This window comes from Danio aesculapii, chromosome 4, assembly GCF_903798145.1.
Source record: "Danio aesculapii chromosome 4, fDanAes4.1, whole genome shotgun sequence".
NCBI classification, from domain to species: domain Eukaryota; kingdom Metazoa; phylum Chordata; class Actinopteri; order Cypriniformes; family Danionidae; genus Danio; species Danio aesculapii.
In genome coordinates this window covers 48782557-48806326 of record NC_079438.1, presented here as the reverse complement: position 1 = coordinate 48806326, position 23770 = coordinate 48782557, and the positions used below count along the sequence as shown (strand labels likewise).

Below are 23770 nucleotides of genomic sequence, written 5' to 3'. Positions count from 1 at the left end.
TCTCTATCTTTCTCGCTGTCTTTCGCTCTTCTTTCTCACACCTACACCAGGTGCACCGGTCATCAATAATCGTGTGACTTCTTGTCCGATGGCAGTGCGGTGCATGCGGCTTTGGCCTTGCCGGGGGCCACAAACATCCGCTCCAGTACCAACGGGGCCCCCCTGTTTTTTACTGCAACCCTTTTCTCCATCTCTCAACTACTTTGCTTTTTGGGTTTATATCTCGTCTACTTGTTTTTTCTAGTTGTTTTTCCAACTTTCAACTACTACTCTAGTGCTCCATGCATTTTTTTAACATGAATTTTTTTTTTCTCACGGCTGTCCGGATTGGCCTGTGCTCTGTGTGTGTGTCTCTCTCTCTCTTTCTCTCTTCATGACATCATCAGAACACATCACATGGAGGAATGAATCTTGTCTGAGCTGCATGTCATTGATTGGCCAACATCTGAATGGGAGGCGGGGTTTAATGTGAGGCAGAGACCATGTGGTTGTGTTGATTGAGTGCCTGCTCAGTGCTCACCATAAGCGGGCTCTCGGTGAACGGCGCCCTGGTTCAGGAGTGTCTTAATCCTGCTCCTACAGGGCCAATGTCCTGCAAAATGTAGCTCCAGTTCTTGACCTGTCAGTCTCCATAGCCTATTGGGCAGTGTGCCGATGTATACCACCAATGCACTTTTGAGTTTGAGTCCCGGCTCGTGGACTTTTTCTGACCTCGCTCCTTTCAATGAGGCTACTTTTGACCTTCAGAGTTACATGTTTTGTTATGTTATTGTAGTGTTGTCATGATACTAAATGTTTGGACCAATCTGTACTGACATTTTAAAAACGTCCATTTCCCGGTAACATTCAAATGCTGTTGAACGCTTTCTTAAACACTGCTGTTTGCCATTGTGTTCACATGCTCAACAGAAATGACCGTGTTTGACTGTGACGGTCATCAGTTCACCGCACTTCATTTCTGTTTATGTTAGCTGAAAATGGACGTTGGTACCGAAATCCAGTATCGTGACAACACTGTTATCATATGAGCTTTATCATATGGGGCTGTTTTATTTCATAAGATCTTGTGAGACGATTTTTGTAATGGGAACAATCTTACTAACTGTTAAAGGGCCACGAAACCCCCTGTCTCAGCAGGGTGTTTTCACACCTCTAGTTTGAAAAAAAGTCAGGAAAATGGGTGAGTCCAGCTCTGTTTAGGTGGGAGTGTCGGGGGAGGGAAAGGGGCAAGGTTTTGCATAAAAATGGGAGTTTCAGCTTGGGCACGTTCTGATTTTCACAGAGACAAAACAAACACAGACACAGAGAAAGACAGTGACTACGTTTACATGGACATCAGTAATCGAATTATTTTCCAAATTCTTCATTTGTCGACTTTAACTGCAGTTTGGCACTTTCACTTTCATTCAGGAACATTTCATGCATGCCCCCCGTGACAAACGAGATATTGGATGCGAGGAACTGCTAGAAGAGTGTAGTGTTAATTGGATGTTTGATACTGCACAGCGTATGAGGGAAAAAAAACCTCTGCATTTCTCTGTAACTTAGACGCACTTGGTAGGTACAGTCAGAAAGCCATGCGTGTATTATCCTGTCACAAAAATCCTACACGACGGTAGTAGTTTAAGGTGTTTACATGTTTACACTCCGAAAGCAGCATTTACAGCGGATCTTTCAGTCCATAATATTGTAGTGATTTTAACGTACTTAGTAACTAAATCATTTTGACTAAGGTATGTCTTTAAAAACTGAAAAAGTACTGCTGACGATACTAACTAACTTTGCCTCTGAATAAACAAACAAAGCACATTGATTGCACACTTACCAAATCTGTAGACAGGACAATCAACACCAACTGGAGCCGTGTCTTTTTTAAAAGAAGATGAATGGTAAATCCTGGACCTCACCATTTTCAGATGCGAAAAGCTCTTGGGTAAAAATGTTACTTACAAATGTATTTCTGTCGCGTGCACTGTACTCCACACGTGAGTCCAGCTGCGCTGTCATAGCGGGGAAATGAAAACAAAACCTTCGTTGCAGCACATTTATAAACGCAACACTGACGACCCATGTCTCCAAACAATTCTTCTTCATTCACTTGTTTTAATTACTGTTGGCAACACAAGGTGGTGTCTCTCTGCCATCTGAACATCTTCAAAGCTATGATGCATATTAATGAAGTTGCACCTCATTCACAATAGAGCGCGCTGATTGGTTTGTCTTTCTCATGAATTAATGCTGAAAGCTCAAATACGTCACATTGTACTTGCTAGTACAGACAGCCAATCTCCACACTGGAATACACACAAGGATCTAATCACTGTGATGCAGCTTCAAAAATTCGTTTCAACTTGGAAGAACAAATAAGCTTGAAATAACACAAAAACAACCAATTTTCACTTTTTTTTTTTGTGAAATATAGGTGTCGCTATAGTGTTTTTAGCAGTGTGGGACACATTTATGACTGTCAACATTTTAAAAAAATGTGTTTTGGTGTTTCGTGACCCTTTAACATGTCAACATGGCCGTACGTAACAACTTTACCTAAGTACCTTTATACCTAAATACATTTTATATATTAAGGCTATTCATTTACATTACCACATTGTTTTGAAAAGGGTTTTGAAAACAAAACAAATGTAATCCCTGTAAAAAGAGATGAATCTGTAAGTACTTGGGTTACGATGGAGCTAAACTTTGCAGGATAACGGTTCTACGGGAGCAGGATCGCACACCCCTGCCCTAGTCTGGTCACTGTGTCATACTGATTCATTGAGGCTCTTATAAATGTAGGTACAGTGGCTGTCATGGTTCAAATACAGCAGATGCTTATTTAGTCAAACTTTTCCACATACTTTTTCAAACAATTAGTATCTCCTAAATATACATTCAGTGGACATGTCCAAACAGAATACGTCCACTGTGTTTGAACTAACAGCCATCTATCAAGGTTATGGTGTTGAGGGATCAAGATGGACCAGTGACTCTGAGCCTACCGTTATCACAATGAACCAGCCTTCTTAACACTGTCTATGTTGCTGGATCGTTGTGAGAATTCAGGCATTGGTGTCATTGGCCTTGTCTTCCTCTCAGTTTCTTTCTGCTCTGCTAAGTTAATAAGAACTGTTTTCTGTTTCTTCAATAAGGCATCCAAAGAGGCGGGACAAGCTTTGGTATGTAAGGCCAACCCCACCTTTGAGACCCAACATCACCATCTCCTGCACTGCTTGGAGAAAACCACGGTAAGAACTGACTCTGGAGAAATCGTTTCACAATAATTGGAAGCTCTTTTTTGGCTAATTGATCATACAAGTGTTCAAAGAAGCATGCTACGTATAAAGGATGTCATCTAGTAGGAGCTGTGCAGAAAACTTTACGCCCTCATTGGTAGGCCAATGACTCCTGTGCTTTAAACACTAGTTTGAATCCCACTCAGAGCAAGGCAAATTGAACCAAAGGGTATGAATTGGTGCCGTGACCCGGATAGGAGTGAGGTTTAGTAGTGTCAGTGGTAACAAAGGAAAGCTTATACAAACTGTGCTAGAAAACCTCACTTCGTTAAGGGTTTACTTTATTGACATGTCCAATGGTTCTTATCCGACGCAGAACAATGTGAGCTGACCTGAAAAGATTACATAAGCATATCTGTCTCTATAGAAACTTGAGTTTACAGATTCACATCCTGTCTTATTTGTTTATCTTCAGTACTTTCTAGAAGGTTCAACAGTAACTGGATATGTGGTTATTGCATTTAAATTCAGAATGAATGTTCTGCTAATATTTGTTCAACCTCACATTGTTCCAAACTTCCTTTGCACATTGGATTATAAAAGGTGAAAATTTGCAGATTGTGACTCCAAAAAAATCATACTTTCCTCCCAAATACAAGTGTGGTTTTCTAGATTTGTCTTAAACAAAAATACCACATTTCTAAAAATATCCTTGCTTGAGGAACAGACTGAAGCATTATTAGCTGCAAAACTTGGCATGATGCACTTGGTTATACCATTATAACCAATGCCGTTTGGCATAGTTGGCATTAAAGTGGCACTGTGGATTTTAGGCATGCCATACTTGGATTAAACATGATTTGAAAACTCTGGTAAAAAGAGAAAGATGAGGGTGCCAGAGAACAGAAATTTCATTTTTGTCTTTATCCTTTACCATTAACCAGTGCCAGATTTTTAGCACCTCAGTGCTTTTGGGTTTGCTACAAATAAGTGCAGTTGTCTCTCAAGAGAAATCATTAGTCAGACACTGGCAGGAAATTGACAGCCACTGTTGTCCCCGGCCAGCTAGACTCATGACAGTCTAGAGAACAGACAGCGACCCGCTCTTGCTTTCCTAGGGCACTAAACTTGAGACGGTAAAAAGGAAAATTCCAGTGGATGTAGGGCTGCTTGAGAAATAGCTTCAGAAACAGCTTTCAAGAACTCCCTCTCCATCTCCCATATAGAAATCTCTTATATGGAAATATATACAAATGACACATATGACATACAAGTGTTTTGGATTTTCACATTTATAAAATGTGATATGCAACACATTTCAAAGCATTTCAAAGATTGTTGCTTATATATTAGGGATGCTCCAATCAGGATTTCTGGAGCCGATTTGAGTACCAATTAGTGGTCATGGTGATCGGCGAGTACAGATTCTGATGCTTCAAGGGTTAGAAAACTTTAACATTGCATAAAGCACATTTTCCCTCTAAGTACGATTCTTAAGTGGAGCTTTCTCTTTTCTTAAAAGAATAAATGAAGGATGTTGCATATAAGCTCTTAAACACGTCTTTTATAACCATTTAGTGTGGACACATCATGGTCAGAAGCAGCTTTACAGAAAATAGTAAATTAAACATAAAAATATGGTAAAAAAATAATGACCGACAATGCAATTGGAAAACATTGCAAAAGATGGAAGAATAATTCAACATGCCTCAATAAAGAAAAAGTTTGGAGTGCATTTTTGATGCTTAAGAAGTTAAAATGCATCTTCCTCTGCTGTAACCTTTTTTTTTTTTCAGCAAAGAGCCATTTCTGAAATTTTTAGCAAATGCATTTTTAAAAGAGCCATTGGGGTATGCACACATATATATATATATATATATATATATATATATATATATATATATATATATATATATATATATATATATATATATATACACACACACACACACACACACGCATACAGTATATGCACCCCAATAAATACGGCTACTATAAATAAAACAGGTTTAAACAAAACCTTTATTTATGTTCATGCACAACTCAAAAATAAACAAATATGAAGGATCACATGTTGAGCAAGTCAGTGAATGAAGAAAGAACATTTATTTAAATTCTGTTAACTTTTTTTGTAAAGCAACACAATTTAAAATAAACACATTTTACTATTATACAAAATTACATAGTTGCTTGAAATTATTCAAAATAAAGTATGCGGCAGTAATCTTTGCTAGTTTTAAAGAACATATATTATTATTATGTTAATTTTCACTAGTTTTGAAGAACAAAAATAATATTTTACTATAATTAAGCAAGCAAAGGGCAAAACAACGTATATTTATGGTAACCACGCACACACGTTTGCCTTTTATTGTTGTCACGATTAAAGTTTATCCACAGCACCGCACACGTGCATTGGTCGAAACGTAAAAATTGTAATTGTATTTTCAATAGGAAACTGATGTCTAGTGACTGTGATTTTTTTTTAAACTGTAAAATATTATTAAAGGGAGACAGCTGGAGAGCTACGTTTTTTTTTGGCTGAAGAGCCACATGTGGTAGGTTCCCTACCACAGCCGTAAACTAACACTTACGATTGACTCATGTGATTGGCCAGATCAGCGAGTACCGATCGAGTCATAAAATGTAATTATCGGCCGATACCGATCTGGTTCAACTATAGGAATTACAAATATGTTTATATATGTTCCTATACAGCCATATAGGAACACATATAAAATGAAAGCTAATACATTTGAACATGTTTGTACATATTTGTAAGTCCAATAATTGATAATATATACATATATGTAAATGGACATTTATTGCCATTTTGATATATATGTGAAATCCAAATATGAACTTATATGTCATGTGTAATTTGCAGATATCAGCATATATCAGATTTTAATATAGGATCATTGTTTTGACTGGCTTGTGTAATATCTGTTTTAGAGACAAATGTAATTGAGATTCCCCATAACTTTCTGTCACCACTTAACAAAACCTAAACTATTCTATTCTCTCTCTCAGAATCATGAGTTTGTGGATGAGCAAACCTATGAGACGAGCTGTATGGAGGTTTCTCTAGCGAAGCCATCAATGTCCCGTTCCTCTTCAATGTCCTCCTCTCCTCATGGCCTGTCGTCCTGCTGCACGCGCAGAAATAAGCGCAAGAGCTTCAACGTCCCCAATTCCAACATGGCCGGCGGCCGCAGGGGCAGCATACAGGAGCTCAGCACCATCCAGATCAGAGAGAGACCGCTGAGCAACAGGTGCTCTCACAGCACTCATGCACACTGACACACACACAACCACAAGGAATATGCTGATATTTTGGCTGTGGTCTGAAAATAGATGAGTCAGAGCTGGGTCTTATTTAGAAGTGTTTATAATAGCGACTTTATTAAGATGCTTGGTTTTTCCAGTGTTTTTATGGCTTGGGTAGTTTACATAGTTAAAGTTCTTGGCAATACACTGCATATCTTAAAGATTCAGTGCGTATTTGTTTTCCAAGATCATTTAAATTTAAACCCTTGATTAATAACTTTATTTTGGCACGATTAATTTGGAATTAAAGGGACAGTTCACTCAAAAAATAAACATCAATTACTCACACTTCACTTATCCAGCCAATTCGAATGTTATCACTCGATTGAATGAGCGGTATGGTTATTAGCTGATAGATATGGGCCAATAGGGGGCTGTTATCATCCATCCACATGGTTAATAAGAGAATATGGTCGTTTTTTCAAAATAAAAGCTTGTTCAGATGCAAAGAATAAATAAAACATCAATAATCAATGAACTGTTCTGCAGCCTGGTACCAATTGTTGGCCCGGGGGGTTGCGGACCACTGCTATAAAGGATTGTAAACATTTATGGGTATTTTTGGGTGAATTCTAAAAAGTGTTTCATGCATATCCTACTATGCGATATGTATTGCACATTATGTAGTATGCAGTTGTATATATTTAGTCTGCATAGCAATAAATATGCTATTTGTGATGCATAATATGTAGTACATAATATTTTATGCAAATCATTGTATGCAAATTACATAGTATTTATATCTAAAAAAACATGTAATGCATACTATTTGAGATTAAATCTAGTCCATAGATTTTAGAAAACATGCAATGAATAGTGTCTTGTGTGTAGATTTGCACATATATAATCCATAGTATGCACAATATATAGAGCATAGTATTCAATATGCATTCAGTATGCATATTATGCAAAATATATAGAAATAAGTATACTGTGCTGTGAATAATTTGCTATTTAAATTCATAATACATTTATTATGCATTATAAATACAATATTTAAAGGGAAAAACTGAAAATTTGATCATAATTTACTCACTCTTTACTTTGCAAAACGTTCCAAATGTGTTTGACTTTCTTCTTATGTTAAACACAGAAGAAGATATTTTGAAAAATGCTAGTACATGACATATTTTGACTTCCATAGTATTTCTTTGTGTCCAAGCAACTAGCATAACAAATAGGGAGAGTACATGGTGACGTAATTTTCATTTTTAATGTGGTATGTAGTGCATAGAAGTTAGAGTGCATAGAATTTAATGCATAGTATGTTCTAGTGAACATCATACATACTGTAAAGTGAAAAGTTAAGCATTCCTAATATGTTTACAGTGTAATATGGATCTGGGGATGTGGAATAGCTCCCATAGTGATTCATGCTGCTGGAATCCTGTAGAGCTCCGGTTGTGACACTCCTCTCCCCCTCATGCCAGCACACTCTGGGAACGCTATCATGATTCCCTCCAACAGCTGCCCATCAGCTGGATCACATTCTCTCTCTCTCTCTCTTTCTCTCTCATCCTTATTTTATAGACTGTAAGGGATTTTACATTTAGTCATTTAGCAGACGCTTTTATCCAAAGCGACTTACAAATGAGGACACGGAAGCAATTTACACAACTATAAGAGCAGCAGTAAACAAGCGCTATAGACAAGTTTCAGGCGTGTAAAAGTCTTTTCTCAGCTTTTTGATATCTTAACTGACTGCTTTGTTTGATTGGAGTTTCCTTTACAAAGTTTTTATTCTGACTTTTAAGTATAGTATATTACAGATATATACAGTTGAAGTCAGAATTATTAGCCCCCCCCCCCCCCCCCCCCCCCCAAATTATTAGCCCCCTGTTTCTGTTTAACGGAATTAATTTTACCACAGTATTTTCAATGGAGATCTGCACTGATGCTCCTGACGGCGCTTGCGTTTAATCAGTTTTTCATCATTTTACACTTGAACAATTAAATGTATGCTTAAGTCTATTTAACTGATTTTATTTCAATTAAATTACTGTAAAAGGAACCTTACGAAACTGAAAATAGTTACATTAAAAACAAAGGAGAAGCCCGACAAAACAAAGAAGCAAATGATTCTTTCAGCAACCGAAAATATGAACTAACTGCCATGTTTAGTTATAATCATCGCCTTTAGGACTATTATGAACTCGGAATGACGAAATTACTTTCTAACAAGAGGTTACTGTAAAAAGAACCTTACGAAATTGAAAATAGTCACATTAAGCATCCAACAAATTTATCAGTGGCTGACAAACACTTGCTGTGCACATAGCCCATTAAAATGTTTTTAAAAAAACTCTCTCATAGATTCTTTTAAATGACTTATTATTTGTTAGTTTGAGTTCACATGGTGTGCGAATGGAGCTTTATTATCATTTTGTGATGATCGCAACTCACGAGGGTAGGTTACGTGATCTTGGCAAAATGGCGTTCCATTCATACTTCTCAGATTTATACTGTATAGAATGTACTTTTTTAACAGCTGAGTAGTACGTTTAAATTCAAATGCAGTACCTAATGAGTAGTAGGGGGTTTCGGACGCAGCCAGAGTCTTCTCTTTCCATTTTCTCTCTCTCACTGACTCTCTGTCTCTTTCATTGCAGCCGCTCCAGTCTCAATGCCAAGTTTGAGGAGACGGTTCCGCTGAATTCAGAAGAGCCGTCCTACATCACTGCTGCGGTCATCAGCATGCCGACTCCACCGGTCACTACACCCGAGGGTGGAGACTTGGCCAGCTCACACGACTTCTTGCAGAGCAACATTGTCAGGGTGTCGGCGTTATAGACCGTTCATTAGCCGTTTGATTAAATGAGAGAACACTGAATCGACGGATCGCCCCCTAGTGTAGTGGAGGAGGCATTGCAGCAGGATGGGCCTTAGCTGGACCTGTTTTTTTTTTTTTGTTTTGTATGTTTGTTTCTTTTTTGAATCAGCTCCCATCCAGAGCTCTCCGTCAGCTCCACCTCTAGATAACGTGGGGTCCAATAGGCTCAACCCATAGAGAAAAACAATGCCCATTGTGGTTGTATCATTTTTTCAGTATTGTGTGTCGCTGAATTTGTCGTCTTCGATTTTGATGGGATCGCGTGATATATTTAAGGAGTGTACCAGCAGGGGCGGGATTTTACAAGCTTTTAGACAGCTCCACACACACTTTTGATACTACAAAGTAAAGCTGGGCTCTACTAGGGTGTGTTTGAATGCGCGCGTGTGTGTATACAATGATCTCTTGCATGTTTTTTTGCGTAAGTCTTTGTCTTTTCGGCATGAGCAATAAGGATTGGCTCTTTCTGTCAGAATGCGTGTTTTAATTGTCAATAATTTGCCTAGTTATATATACAGTATCGATCTTTCGAAACTCAGCGAGTGTGTGGGGAAAAAAGAAGCTGTTTTGTTGCTTTCTGAGAGTTTGGCCTGTTCATCTTCTCTCTCTGTCCCACCCATGTTGTGTTCACTCCTTGCCTGGCCTGATGGGATGTTTGTTATTCTTCTTTTTTTTTTGTGGATGAGTACAAAGCTGAACAAACTTTTTTTTTTCTAAATGTTTCAGCATATTTCTGACAATGGAGGCTTGTGGACTTGAGCTCAAATACTAGCCATTCCGTTTTATACTCCAAAGTTAGCGAGTTAACTGTGAAAAAGAAAAAAACAATGTGCTTATTTATTATCTTCGTTCAAATTCTTGTGCATGTTGTCGTGGACATGGTGAAACAGGCCAGTGTGGACCAGAGCTGTTTTTACTTTGAAAGTTACGACTTTTTTTCTTCCACTCGTCGGCCTCCCTTTAAAGTGATGTACTTTGTTTTCAACAGACATCCTCACCAAGTGTTGCTATTATTTCTGGATGATGGCATCTAGTTGTGTGCAATGACACTTTGAGAATCTTAAAATCAGATTCGTAGCACGGTTATATTATTATCGTGGTCTCCCAAATTAAAAGCATGAATCTCACAAAGTCATGTTCAGGTATTTTCACTCCAAAATCAATAGAAAAGAAATTATATTTTGCATTAAATGGCAACAAAGCACACCTTCCACACATTCTAATTTACTAAATTGCTCCTGATTTTCATTACTGTAATACAGTATTTATAAAAGCAGTACAACACACGTGTAGTGCTTTATGATTGTAAAATATTTGTAAAAAAAAAAAATATATATATATATATATATAAATATATTATTGCAGTAATGGAAACTGTATTTTTGCATTACAGTAATTAATACTGTGCATTCAATTGTTTGTAAAATATTGTTATAACATGTTAGTGACAATTAAGCACACTATCTACAGATTTTCAGAACCATACTTTACCTGATATTTGTTACTGTAGTACAAAAGCTGTATTGTCCTTCGTTAAGATTGTTAAAATTATTTCATTGCAGTAATGAAAATTAATCTTTTGCATTATGGTCTTTTCCAAATCAGCTTTATTTTCAATTGTCAATACACTACCTGACAAAAGTCTTGTCGTCGATCAGTTGTAAGAGCAACAAATAATAACTTGACTTCTAGTTGATCAGTTGAACTTCACCACTTTGGCAGACGGTCGATTTTTCCGATACATCATCTGTTGAACTGCATCCCAATCATCACAAATGCTGCACAAGACCTATTGGAACCTGGATGGACCCAAGATTCTCACCAAAATCAGTCAAGTTTGGTGAAGGAAAAATCATGGTTTGGGGTTACATTCAGTATAGGGGCGTACAGGAGATCTGCAGAGTGGATGGCAACATCAACAGCCTGAGGTATCAAGACATTTGTGCTGCACATTACATTGCAAACTACAGGAGAGGGCAAATTCTTCAGCAGGATAGCGCTCCTCATACTTAAGCTTCCACATTAAAGTTCCTAAAAGCAAAGAAGGTCAAGGTGCTCCCGAATTGGCCAGCCCAGTCACAAGAGATGAACAATATTGAGCATGTTGGGGGTAAGATGAAGGAGGGGGCATTGAATATAAATCCAAAGAATCTTGATGAACTCTGGGAGTCCTGCAGGAACGCTTTCTTTGCCATTCCAGATGACTTTATTAGTAAGTTATTTGACTTTTGTCAGGTAGTGTATATCATGTTTGTTTATTTCACTATTAAATCATTAGAAAATTGATTGGGTATTATTTTGCATGAAATAGTTTTAAAATAACAACATTGCAATGACAATTAAGCACACAATTTTCCACAATTTCTCAGTATTTTAAGAGTTTTTCTTTTAAAAATCAAAAGTGGCTAATCATCATGAAAATAAGGCACAATTCTGCCCAGGCTTAATTTAATGTAAGCAAAATATAATTTTTTTTCCATGTTTGATTTTGAACACAAATAAGTCTGTGAGATTCATTTAGAATCTAGAATTAATTAGATATTGATTATTGATTAACCTGTGCGCCTAAAAGATGAATGATCTCTTCTTAGATGAATAATGTCTGCCATGTCTGAAATTAGCAAGAAATTTGTCTTTAATGTTGATATTTTTATACCGATGTCGGTGCAATTTGTTGTGGCGAGGAGCTCTTAATGCGCCTTGCACAACACACACAAACACCACACACACATACACACAGCACTGCCCTCCTGCTCAATGCCTGCACCCATTCTTGCTTTACCATGTGACTTATGCAACAACATTCTTTTTTGTAAAGATATGCTTTGTATTAAAGGGGTAACAGGGGAATAGAATCTCACAAATGCATATTTTTAAAACTCAAATGGTGTTGATTATATATTATAAATGTATTTCAGTTGTAAAATACGAAAAAAAAAAAGAGAAAGAAAAGAGAAAACTAAGATGAGAGAGTGTTGCTAGTGCACATGTGCTGTAAATTTGTTCTTCAGTGTAGTGAAATTGATTACATTTTCTTCATTTCTCCTAATTTCCACGGACTGAAGATTTGATGTTTCACAGTTTACTTTCTGGACCGACGACTACAAAGGCTGGACCATCTGTTTAGGTTTGGAGATTTTATTCATTTTATTCCTGTTTGGAAGACAGGATTGACAGAGTGCATGCGCTCACAGACTCACAGAGAATGTGTGTGTTTTGTTTTTTTCTTTCATTTTTTTCAGGATCCACAGGGGACTTTTAAAACAGACTTCCTGTTTGTGATATAATGTACATTTAAATGACTACCAGGTGACGATGGTCCTTTGGAATTTGTTACAGCTTGTGTTATGGACATAAAAATATATGAATTATTGAAAAACAATGGAAAAAAAAACTACAAACCAGTTGTTTAGTCCGGTGCAGTGTCTATGAATAAATAGAATTAATTCATTGTCCTATTAAAATACAGATAAAAAAACGACAATGGTGTTGTGATCATTGTATTGATCTTGCGAACAAAAATTGTGAATATTCAACCCAATATCACTGAAAATATATTGCTATTGTGGCTTTTTCCGCTTGTAAAGTGTGACGTCACGTTAAGCGGCATCCGAGTCCAAGCGCTCTATCAAATTGTATGGGGAGCTCAACAAATGCTAATAATAAACGTTTCCAAAGCGATGTAATACTTTCGAAAATCACGATCGCAATATATATATCCATGCCTAATATCAGATGGCCAGAAATTGATTAATATTTTATAAATTGTTAAATATTGATGTCTGCAAGTATAGCGGAGTTGTCTCAAAACTTGAGATCTGAAAAAGCGTACACAGCACCCTCTGGTGGATTCGCAAAAACAAAAACGGCAAAAAACCTACCTCCTGGGATGTATTTGGTGCTCTCTAGAAGTGTATATAGCGGTACGTTAACTAACTAGGCGGACACATGCATTTCTCTGTAAAATATTGATGTCATAAACGAATGTTGTGGACAAGAAACATGCGGTGTCTTTGAATAAATAGAATTAATTCATTGTCCTTTCAACATACAGACAAAAAAACGACAATGGTGTTGTGATCATTGTATTGATCTTGTATAAAACTTGTGAACATTCAACCCAATATCGCTGCAGTTTGTTGTAATTTAGTGGCTTTATCCACTTGTTAAGTGTGACATCACGCGAAGCGGCTTCTGGGTCCAAGCGCTGTAAACTGTATGGGGAGGCTCAACAAATGGTAATAATAAACGTTTACAAAGCAATGTAAATCTTTCGAAAATCCCGATCGCAATATATATATATCCATACCTATTATCAGGTGGCCAGAAAGTGATGAATTTTTTATAAATTGTTCAAATATTGTTGTCATTGATGTAGCAAGTCCACAGACTGTTGTGTACACCATGATTTTATATAAAATTCACTTTAATCTGTTTAATAGGATTAAAATAGGACAATAACAAATATATTCTAGCGGCTTGAACCCGGAAACCGATACGAAAGCGACTTCACAAGCGGATTATGAAATATATCATCTCGACTTGATATAAAGCTATAAATATGCGACGTATTAAGTTATATTTCTAGTCAACATTTGAAGTGGATCAAAAAGGTTTATGAAATTTGTTTGAAACTATTGAACAGCATTCATTCTTGTTTTAGGACAATTTTGAAAAGCTTTTTTTGACCTACTTCCTCTATTTTATCTCTTTAATTTGCAATTATGGCCTATAGTGGGACTTTATTGTAAACTCACAATTGCCTTAATCTGTGACTAAATTTTACTTATGAAATAAACTTCATAAACACAGGCTCGTTCTGAAAACGTAGCCCTATATACATTTCTGGAGATTGCCAATTATGTAGCCAGAAGTACACAAGGCTGCATTTTGTCTTTAAAACGAATGCTACGGGGTGGTATGACACAGCTTCTTTTCACTCTTACCAGCTGACCACTTATCTCCCTACCGCTTTCCCGCTTTTACCAGTTTGTCCAGAAGCTCAGTTTGTACATCGGTGGACTTGAGATGCAGAGAGGAGTAAGTGGGTGGGCAGGTCAGCTTGTGCTTTTAAAAACACTATTGGTTGGGTTTAGGGAAGGAGGAGGGTGGGTCAGTCGATTGGTCAGTCAGTCAGTCATTCAATCAGTCAGTCGACAGGGGCCTCTGGCGGATTTACACGAAAACAGTAAGCGCAAATGGCACTCGAAAGAAAAATCTGAGATTTCTTAAAGTGCACACAGAGGCCTCTGGTAGATTTGTGAAAACAAAAACTGCAAAGAAACATAGTCCCTGGGACGTATTTGTAATAAATGTATATAGCGGTACATTTTCAGAATGAGCCTGGGTTGAAAACTGAAACTTCAGCAAGCTCCTACATGGCAAACTAGATCATTTTAAAGACCCCATGAAATACATTTAGCTTGTATATGTTAGCATTCTGCTAAAAGTTGACTAACATGGCGGATACATGCTTTTTTGTATAAAATATTAATGTCATAAAAGAATGTTGTGGACAAGAAACATGTCAGAATCCACTCTGCTTCCCGACCAATCATCACTTTCCATATTTACATATTATTTCCATTTTACATATTATTTCGAGCCCTGGCTGGGCCAGTTGGCATTTCTGTGTGGAGTTCTTGTGGTTTCTTCCTGGTGCTCCAGTTTCTCCCACAGTCCAAAGACATGCGCTATAGGTGAATTGAATGAACTAAATTGGCCATAGTGTTTGAGTGTGTGTGTGAATGAGAGAGTGTAAGGGTGTTTCCCAGTACTGGGTTGCAGATGGAAGGGCATGTGCTGCGTAAAACATGTGCCAGAATAGTTGGTGGTTCATTCCTCCGTGGCAACCCCTGATAAATAAGTTGTTAACTTGTTAAACAAAACTATTTGTACTTTTTAAACCTTTTATACCAAAACATGCTTGTTTTTTGTGAAAACGTCATAAAGCTGGACATGTTATGCAACATAAAAGTATCAATTCTTGTATTCCAGTGCCTAAAATCATTTACAAATCACCACGACAGCCTACTGCGAATGGATTGTGCCAAAATCAGTGGATATTGTGAAGTCTGAACCTCTCTACTATTCCCAACTGAACTCATTTCCCTCAGATGTCCCATTTTACCAATTTCACACATATCTCAGGCGGCACATTGAGAGGACCCTCTATAATACGGGCAACCGAAGCGGTCTATAGGCACTTAGCATGATTACGTTACACATTAGCTATCTAAATGCTATGACCGCTCAGCTCTTCTTTTATATACAGGAATCAAGGGACGACAAGGGCCGGAAGGCAAGGGATTGCACCTATTTTCCATGCTCCCTCAGAACAAGCCGACCGCAAGGGTTGTGTTGAGCTCCCAACAGGCGAGCGATAGTGCTCCGCATTAGCATATTTCCCATCACGCCGAGGGTAATTGAGACGTTTGAAGTCGGTTGTAGGAAGAGACCGTATCTGAGAGACGCAGAAGGAGGGGGGGACCTCGAAACACACTGGGGGATATTGAAGTCGGACTTCATACAAGCTGCAGCTGTCTGTTTGCGACCTCGCTATTTTTGCGGAGAGGTGAAAGGCTAATGGTTTTATTTCCCCGCTGGCTCGTTTTACTGTACTCTGCGAAGGGAAAGAGGGATGGAGACTGCCTATATGATCCATCTGTGTGAAATGCTGTGTACATCTGCACCCACGCTAAATGGCCAGTGACACAAAGCCGACTGATCTCAATTGGAGTCTTTGGCCGAAAAGTGATACATTTGGACAGTGATTTACTGTGGTATGTGAGCACTCACCAGCATATGGATGAGGATGGATGTATAGCAACTATAAAGCCTTGCTGTCTTCAGAGTCGAAACCACAATAGACATTGGTGGGTTGTGATCCTGGATTAACATCTATGTTGATCCTGAAACATCATTCCTGTTTGAAAATGTAATCCGTACCTAATCCCACCTCTAACTCTACATTATTCCCAAAATCAGAGGGGAGTAATAGTTGAATAACAATGATGTCAAAGCACATAACATGAACTGTAAGCCTAAACTTAACTCAAATTGTAAATGTATGGCTTAAATCTGATTTACTGATTAGAATTTTGCTCCAGATTAAGTCTATAGAGCAAATATTGATTTGTCAAAAATTAAGATTAAGTCATTAACTCATCATCAGTTCATAATAAAGTAATGTTTAATTTACATATTAACACCTCATTATTCATGTACTGTTATTGTAAAGGGATACCGAAATTTCTTTGGAAGTGTGTTGGAGCTGAAATCGATGGGAATGTTGGCCCTACAGAACCAAATTTGGACAAAGTAGGTACTACATTTTGGTTTGAAACTAACTTGTTATCATTGCCGTGTCACCTTCTGTTGTGTCCATTTAGTGCCATTCATAAATCCTCTTCTATGGCTTCATGAGATGGTAAAGCGTTCTTTCAATGCGTACTTCAGATCCTCGTTGGAAGCAGTAGGTCATCCAGGTAATACTAAGAATTTACACACAGTTGGCTCACATACTGTTTTTCTCCTACTGTTTAGTGTGGATGCAGCAACATTTAGACACACGTTTATTGAAATATCCTGTGTTAGCAGTAGCATGCAAACCAATTAACTGTCAAAGTAAGAAATCTGTGTTTATAAGATATTTTAAAAGCTGTTTTTCATGGTGGGGATATCAAAACATAAGCGTCCATTTATTCTACTGAGAGGATTCTATTTGTTATGGGAGTTTTGATATGAAAGCAATAAAATCCCTGGAGTATTTTACAATGTTGCTGGGGAATTTGTGCAAACTTTTACTCTCTTTTCATGTTTGACTGTACCAATTTGGCTGCATGAGATTAGGTATTTGAGGATGAGATATTTTAGGATTTATTGAGTTAAGAGACAGCCATAGTGTATTTACGTTACATTGTTTACATAATTGGTTTAAGGAATAGTTTAAGAATGTGCATGTACTGTAAACACAATCACTTGGAGGCATTATTAATCAATATTTGCTCTATAGACCATTTTGAGGGTTGTAAACGAAAACAGTGGTCCGAATGTATTTGCTATTTTACATTTTTAGCTTCCGAGAATCCAAAAAGAGCCACATATTGATAAATAATGAAAAAGTTATGATTAAATTCCCTCGTTACAGTTTGATAACAAGCAGGAAATGTTCATTGGCCAATGACATGACCACATTGAAATGGTCTATATTCATGATAAACTGCTTTATTTGTTAGTTATAATACAAGTCTAACTGGCCTGCTTCAGCAGATGCTAATGTCTAAATGTTTGAAATGGCCAGTCAAATCAAAAGTTGCCAAGCCAATTTTTAGGTTAAATTTGATGTTATTAATTTAATGAGGAATATCTAGTGAGTTTATATATATCCACAAAGTTTGTTATCAGGAAAACAAATTGCAGGACATTATTGCAGTGATTTATGGGGTTCATAACTGACTAAAATAAACAGTTGGGTTTTAGAAGTAAAAACCTATGAAATAACCTGTTGTGAGAGGTTGTCAATCAGTTGTATATGCTTTAGTTCAACCCATCTGTTTGCTTATATTAATTGTGAAACATTCACATTCAATAGCAGAATTTGGGAGAAAGACTACACTATCCATGATGCTGTGCAGAAATCAGCAAGTTCCATCAAGCAAAAATAAAAGAAGCTCCGCCCACTCCAATTAGGTCACATTTCACTCTTGATATTTATAAAATTGGTATAGAGATGCATATTTTGCAATAATATTGAAATATATTGTTTCTATACAACCAACAAATGTAAATAGTTTTATACTTCTCTTGCTTTTTATTCACAATGCGATTTTCACATGCCGCTTTAATTCATCAAAGTTTATAATGTAGTAGCTCACCTCATAGCTGGTTGCTTTAGTTAATAGCTTATAACTAGGCCCACATGGAATCTGCGCATGCAGAAATCTGCAGATTTCTGTAGATTTTTAGCCCATCAGTGAATCTATGTATTTGCTTGTGTAAATGTGTGTAAATTTACATTTATTCAGTTTTTAAATTCATTTTACTAATTTTATTGTGATATAATAATATTAATATTAAAATGTTGATATGATTTATTTACAATACAGTTTATAAAGTAATATTTTCTGTCTTTCAGTAGACATATTATATCTGAGACTTGCTTTGTTTACCAAATAAGTGAATCTAATTGGATTTTTTTTACTGTAAACATTAAATAAAAGTTAAAAATGTATTGTTTTTTATTTCATATATTAAGTTTTTAGTTATGACACTAAAAATCCTCCAGTAGAATTCGGAATAGCAAAAGATGTCCACAGATTCTGTCTGGCCGTACTAATAACACTACTCTAAGGAAAACACCCCTAAGAAAAAAAATGTGATGAGAATAAATACTTCCATACTTCCACTACCAGCACTTTTGAAAAAACGTGTGCAGGCATTAATGCACTGTAATAAATTAAATGCTATTTGTTAAATGCTAATGCTAAATTTGTTAAATGCTAATGATAAAATGGACGGTTCCATCTGCTGTGGGGACCCCTGATTAATAAAAGGGACTAAGCCGAAAAGAAAATGAATGAATGCTAAAATGCTATATGCATGTAGTATTAAAAGATTTACAGTAAGCGCTCCTTTACTTGTTGTTCCTTTCATTGGGTTGTTAAATTACATTTAAATAAAGAGAACCATTACTACTTCCTCTACAACATAGTTTTGGTCCCTGCCTGTGTCTTTCACACACACACAAAAATTGAATAGAGAGTGGGGAGTGTTTTCAACAAGAGAGGAAACAGTATGTCTTTTGTAAGCTTGTATGACGGCGATCCTGTGTGCTCCTCTCTGTTACATAAATCAGATTCTGCACTAAAAAAGAAAGTTCTGGCTCTCCACAAACTATGGTTTAGATTAGCACACTAGCACTGGATTAGCATACTAGCACTGCTACTATTTTTGTTGTAAACTCTTGATGTATGACTTATTACTGTTTTTGACAACATGTGTAATATCATAGATACAAAAATGTCTTAACTTGAAAAATTTTGGGTCATTCAGTGGTTAATGCTAACTTGCTAATGCTAAGTTGAGGCTGAAATCACATACTACATGAGTAGATACTACATTTAGATTTGATTTTACTTCACCACTATTCTTTATAGTAGGAATGTGAGTAGTGTGAATACAATTCAGATGTACTAGATCAGGTTCTTTTGGTCGGCCTCATGGGATAGTATAGTGTACGTTTGATGTACACTTCAGAATCTTGCTGGAAGTAGTAGATCATTGAGGTACTAGTCTACTGTTTTTCAATTACTATGAATTCGGACATACTACTCATCTCACATACTATTTTTCACATTATTAAGTACCCTACTGAAAAAAAAAAACAGCTTAAACCAGCCTAGGCTGGTTGGCTGGTTTTAGCTTGTCGACCAGCCTGGTTTAAGAGGGGTTTTGGCCATTTTCAGGCTGGTTTCCAGCCATTTCCAGCCTGGTCTTAGCTGGTCAGGCTAGGAGATGACCAGCTAAAACCAGCTTGACCAGCCTAGCCAGGCTGGGAGCCATGCCAAAACCAGCTATGTCCAGCTTAAACCAGGCTGGAAATGGCTGAAAACCCCTCTAAAACCAGGCTGGTCAATCAGCTAAAACCAGCCAACCAGCCTAGGCTGGTTTAAGCTAGATTTTTCAGCAGGGTAGGGAAGTATACAATTTTGGATACACCCCCAGTTGGCCAACATTATTTACATTACTAAAATCAACATATAGATAACAAATATGTTGTCTATGGTGAACGAATATGTTGTCTGGTGTTTTTGCCATAACATGACCCTTCCAATGTCACAATATTCAGTATTGCCCCTCCAAGTAAAGTCATGATATAATTATACGTTAACATATAATGATGGTTAAATTAAGCATAAACTAATGTGGTAATTAAAGACATTAGTTAGCAAACAATCATGTACTAACAAGTAATTAAGGTAGCTTATTCACACTTATGTGACTTATGTCGTAGTTAAAGTTAGCTCATGATTAGTGCATTCATTTAGCATTTCAACCTTCATATTTATTTATTTATTTATTTATTTATTTATTTATTTATTATTATTATTATTTATTTTTATTTATTTTTATTTATGTATTTATTTATTTGTTTATTTATTTATTATTTATTTTTATTAATTTTATTTTATTTATGTATTTATTTAATTATTTATTTTACTATTTTTTACTGATATATGTATGTATTTATTTATTTATTTATATTTATTTAATGTTCATGTGCTCCTAGCTTGAAATTATGACATCTATCACTCTAGTTGAATGGCATTTATGCTTAAATTTACTTATGTCAGTTTTTGTTAGTTTACTTGCCACTGTACAAGTATTTAAATGTCACATTTTGTCTTATTTCCTACTTTTCTCCTCTGTGAAATATTCATTTTTGCTTTAATCAAAAGAATACAGTGCAGTATAATATTCAAACATAGCCTCCATGTGTCTATTTCCTCCCTCTCTCAGTGCACTCTGTCTCCATTGAGATGTTTTATTCATTGCTATACATCTGTTAAAATTCATGAAGCAGGCCGGGGGCTAAATCTGTGCGCTTTCCTTCAGTCAAGGATGTCTCCCATCAAGTCCAGAGTGGGGCCAAAAATTCCAGCAGTGTTTCCACCCAGTAGCACTTAAGCGTGACACCTCTGGAATGCTCAGACCACTTCCAAACAGAAAATCAACTTGAAGTAAACGGAAGTAAGTAGGCAGTAAGAAACCAAACTGTTGAAATGCAGAGTTATTGATGAAATTGGTGAATTGTGAGTCAGATACACATTAAAGGAATATGCCAGTGTCATGACAAACGTTTGGCCACTTACAAAAGATTTGAGACTCTTAAAATGTTGCTCAACAGAATGCATGGCTGTTTTAAAGAGCTATGAAACATGAAATCAGAATAGACCCTTTTTACATTCTAAATACACATTTCGGCTCATATAGTTATTAAACAATTCAGATTTCTTAATAGAAAAAATGGGGTATATGTGTATATTACTTTTTTTCTTCAAAATGTATTATTAATTCAATATTTATTATTATATTACTGAACAATTAACGAAGTATGTGGGGGAAAAATAATTTGCAAAACCCTAAACAATTAGGATTTTGGCCAAAATATTCAACAGAAATGGCTACATGTAATTTTATAGACATGATAAAAAGCAGTTTGGATCAAGGAAAGGTGTATTTTTAGACTTTAAAAAAGCTTTCGATACTGTGAATCATAATAAATTAAAACAACTTAACTGATAATATTAGTTCTAAGGTATGATTATGCCGATGAGTAGGCCCTGAGACATCACCCCAACAGAGGCTATAGTATATCTAAGAAGGCCAAAGGAAATGAATGAAGTGTGTGAATTTATATAACTAGGTGTTATTGAAGACTCTAAGGTTAAGTTTGATGTTCATATTAGGAACATGTCTAAGACTATTAAGAGAAGTTTTAAATAAAATAAATTTAAATTGTTATAAATGTAAATATATTTGTCAGTTTTTGGTGGTTACTGAAACATTTGATTAATTATTTAAATGTAGGTTGCTTTTAACACTACCAGTACATTAGAATCTACTTTTTACCACCAAGGTTTGTATAGTCACTTTTTTAGTCACGTTTTTTTTTTTTTTTTTTTTTGTGAGTTAGTTCATAACCATCCATTATTCTTATATTGATATTCAAACGCAAGTCGTAAATAGATATTTAAATACAGTTTTTTCAGGGTACACTTCATGTTGAACCAACACACAGAGCGCTTGAAATAACATCATGTCTTCATGTTTAATGCACTGTGATTCACATGCAAGATTCATAAGAGACTTCTCAAACTTAAAAACACAGTTTAGCCCTTTCCGAACCTAAGCTATGTGCAGACTATGACAGCATACAAAATTCATATACTACCTTTGAAATCTAAAACACTCTTTAGTGCATCGGCCCGTATGAATCAAGTCAAGGCACTGTTAAAAGACACAAAATCGCAAATGTATCCCAGTATCTTCGAGAGGAGCTTTTAGCAGCAGCGTCTGTCATTTCATACGAAAAATCTCATTAAGACTCGAGCTTGTCCACGTGTGAGACAGAGGAAAACAGTCACCTGTGTGGTTGTTTGTGTAAAGCTGGGTGCATAATATATTCAGTCATATAATTCATTTATTAGTGTTCAGATTTCACTTCAAGAGCTGGGTGAGAAAGCCAAGTTTGAGTGTTAGATATACTAAGATGTAATTCTCAGTTTCTATGGATTTTCCATTATGGATTTGTTATTTTTGATCTATAATATATAATCTCAAACCCATAATTCATGTATAACAACAAACCCATAATGCAAAAAAGCTGAATATAAATACACACAGTTGAGGACAAGGTTATTAGCCCTCCTATGCAATATTTATTATTTTTTTAATATTATTTAATGGATTAATGAAAATTTTCACAGTATTTCCTATGGTATTTTTTCTTATTTGTTTTGTTTTGACTAGAATAAAACCAGACTTTAAAAACCATTATAAATCAATATTACTATCCTCCTTTAGCATTTTTATACAGTGACTTGCCTAATTACACTAACTTGCCTAGTTAACCTAATTAACTTAGTTAAGCCTTTAAATTGGTAATGGTTCACATCTAAATTGAATCACTTGACTCAATGAAGAATAATTAATTTGCCTTAAACAATATTTTCTATCTCCATTAGAACAATTTTATATAACCTGGTACAAAGCGCATTTCTCTTGTTAAAAAAAGTCAATTCATTTAAATCTTCTTTTTCTTCTAAACAAGAAGTTATAGCTTTAATCAAAACAACAATTCCCATAAAATGTTCATCCATCCAATTAAAAAAGTTAGGCTAATGGTTTCACATCTTGATCACTTGAGCCAATGAAAAATAAATCATTTGCCTTAATATTTTTTGAAGTCTATGAAAATACAAATCATATTGAGTTTCTGTTTAATTCGAATTCATTGGCCTCATTGGTGTGAGTAACCTTAAAATTTTACATTGGTCAAAAAATTTAATTATGTTTTTAACTTAAAATATATTATTTGAAAAATAAAACAAGTAATATTAAACTGAAATGAAAGCCCAATTTTTAATTGAATAAATTAAGCACTGCTTCAAAGTTCTTTTTTTCAGTGTATCTTGAAAATCATCTAGTAAAATATTATATACTGTCATCATGGCAACGATCAAATAAATCAATTAGAAATGACTTTTCTCCGTTAAACAGAAATTGGGGAAAAATATATATAAAAAAGTTATAAGAGGGTTAATAATTCTGTTTTCAACTGTATGTGTGTGTATATATATATATATATATATATATA

General features: G+C 35.9%; 1 protein-coding gene across 3 annotated transcripts in view; it reads left to right on the top strand.

Annotated features, from left to right (window-relative positions):
- The window catches only part of kcnd2 (potassium voltage-gated channel, Shal-related subfamily, member 2), a 172329-nt gene extending 161651 nt beyond the window's left edge, over nucleotides 1–10678 (top strand). For all 3 annotated transcript variants that reach the window (XM_056455906.1, XM_056455904.1, XM_056455905.1), the window contains 3 exons: nucleotides 3147–3242; nucleotides 6264–6505; nucleotides 9170–10678. In XM_056455906.1, the coding sequence (XP_056311881.1) occupies nucleotides 3147–3242; nucleotides 6264–6505; nucleotides 9170–9350 (519 nt within the window). In that variant the 3' untranslated portion in view covers nucleotides 9351–10678. The remainder of the gene's footprint in view (nucleotides 1–3146; nucleotides 3243–6263; nucleotides 6506–9169) is intronic.
- The last annotated feature ends 13092 nt before the right edge of the window (nucleotides 10679–23770 follow it).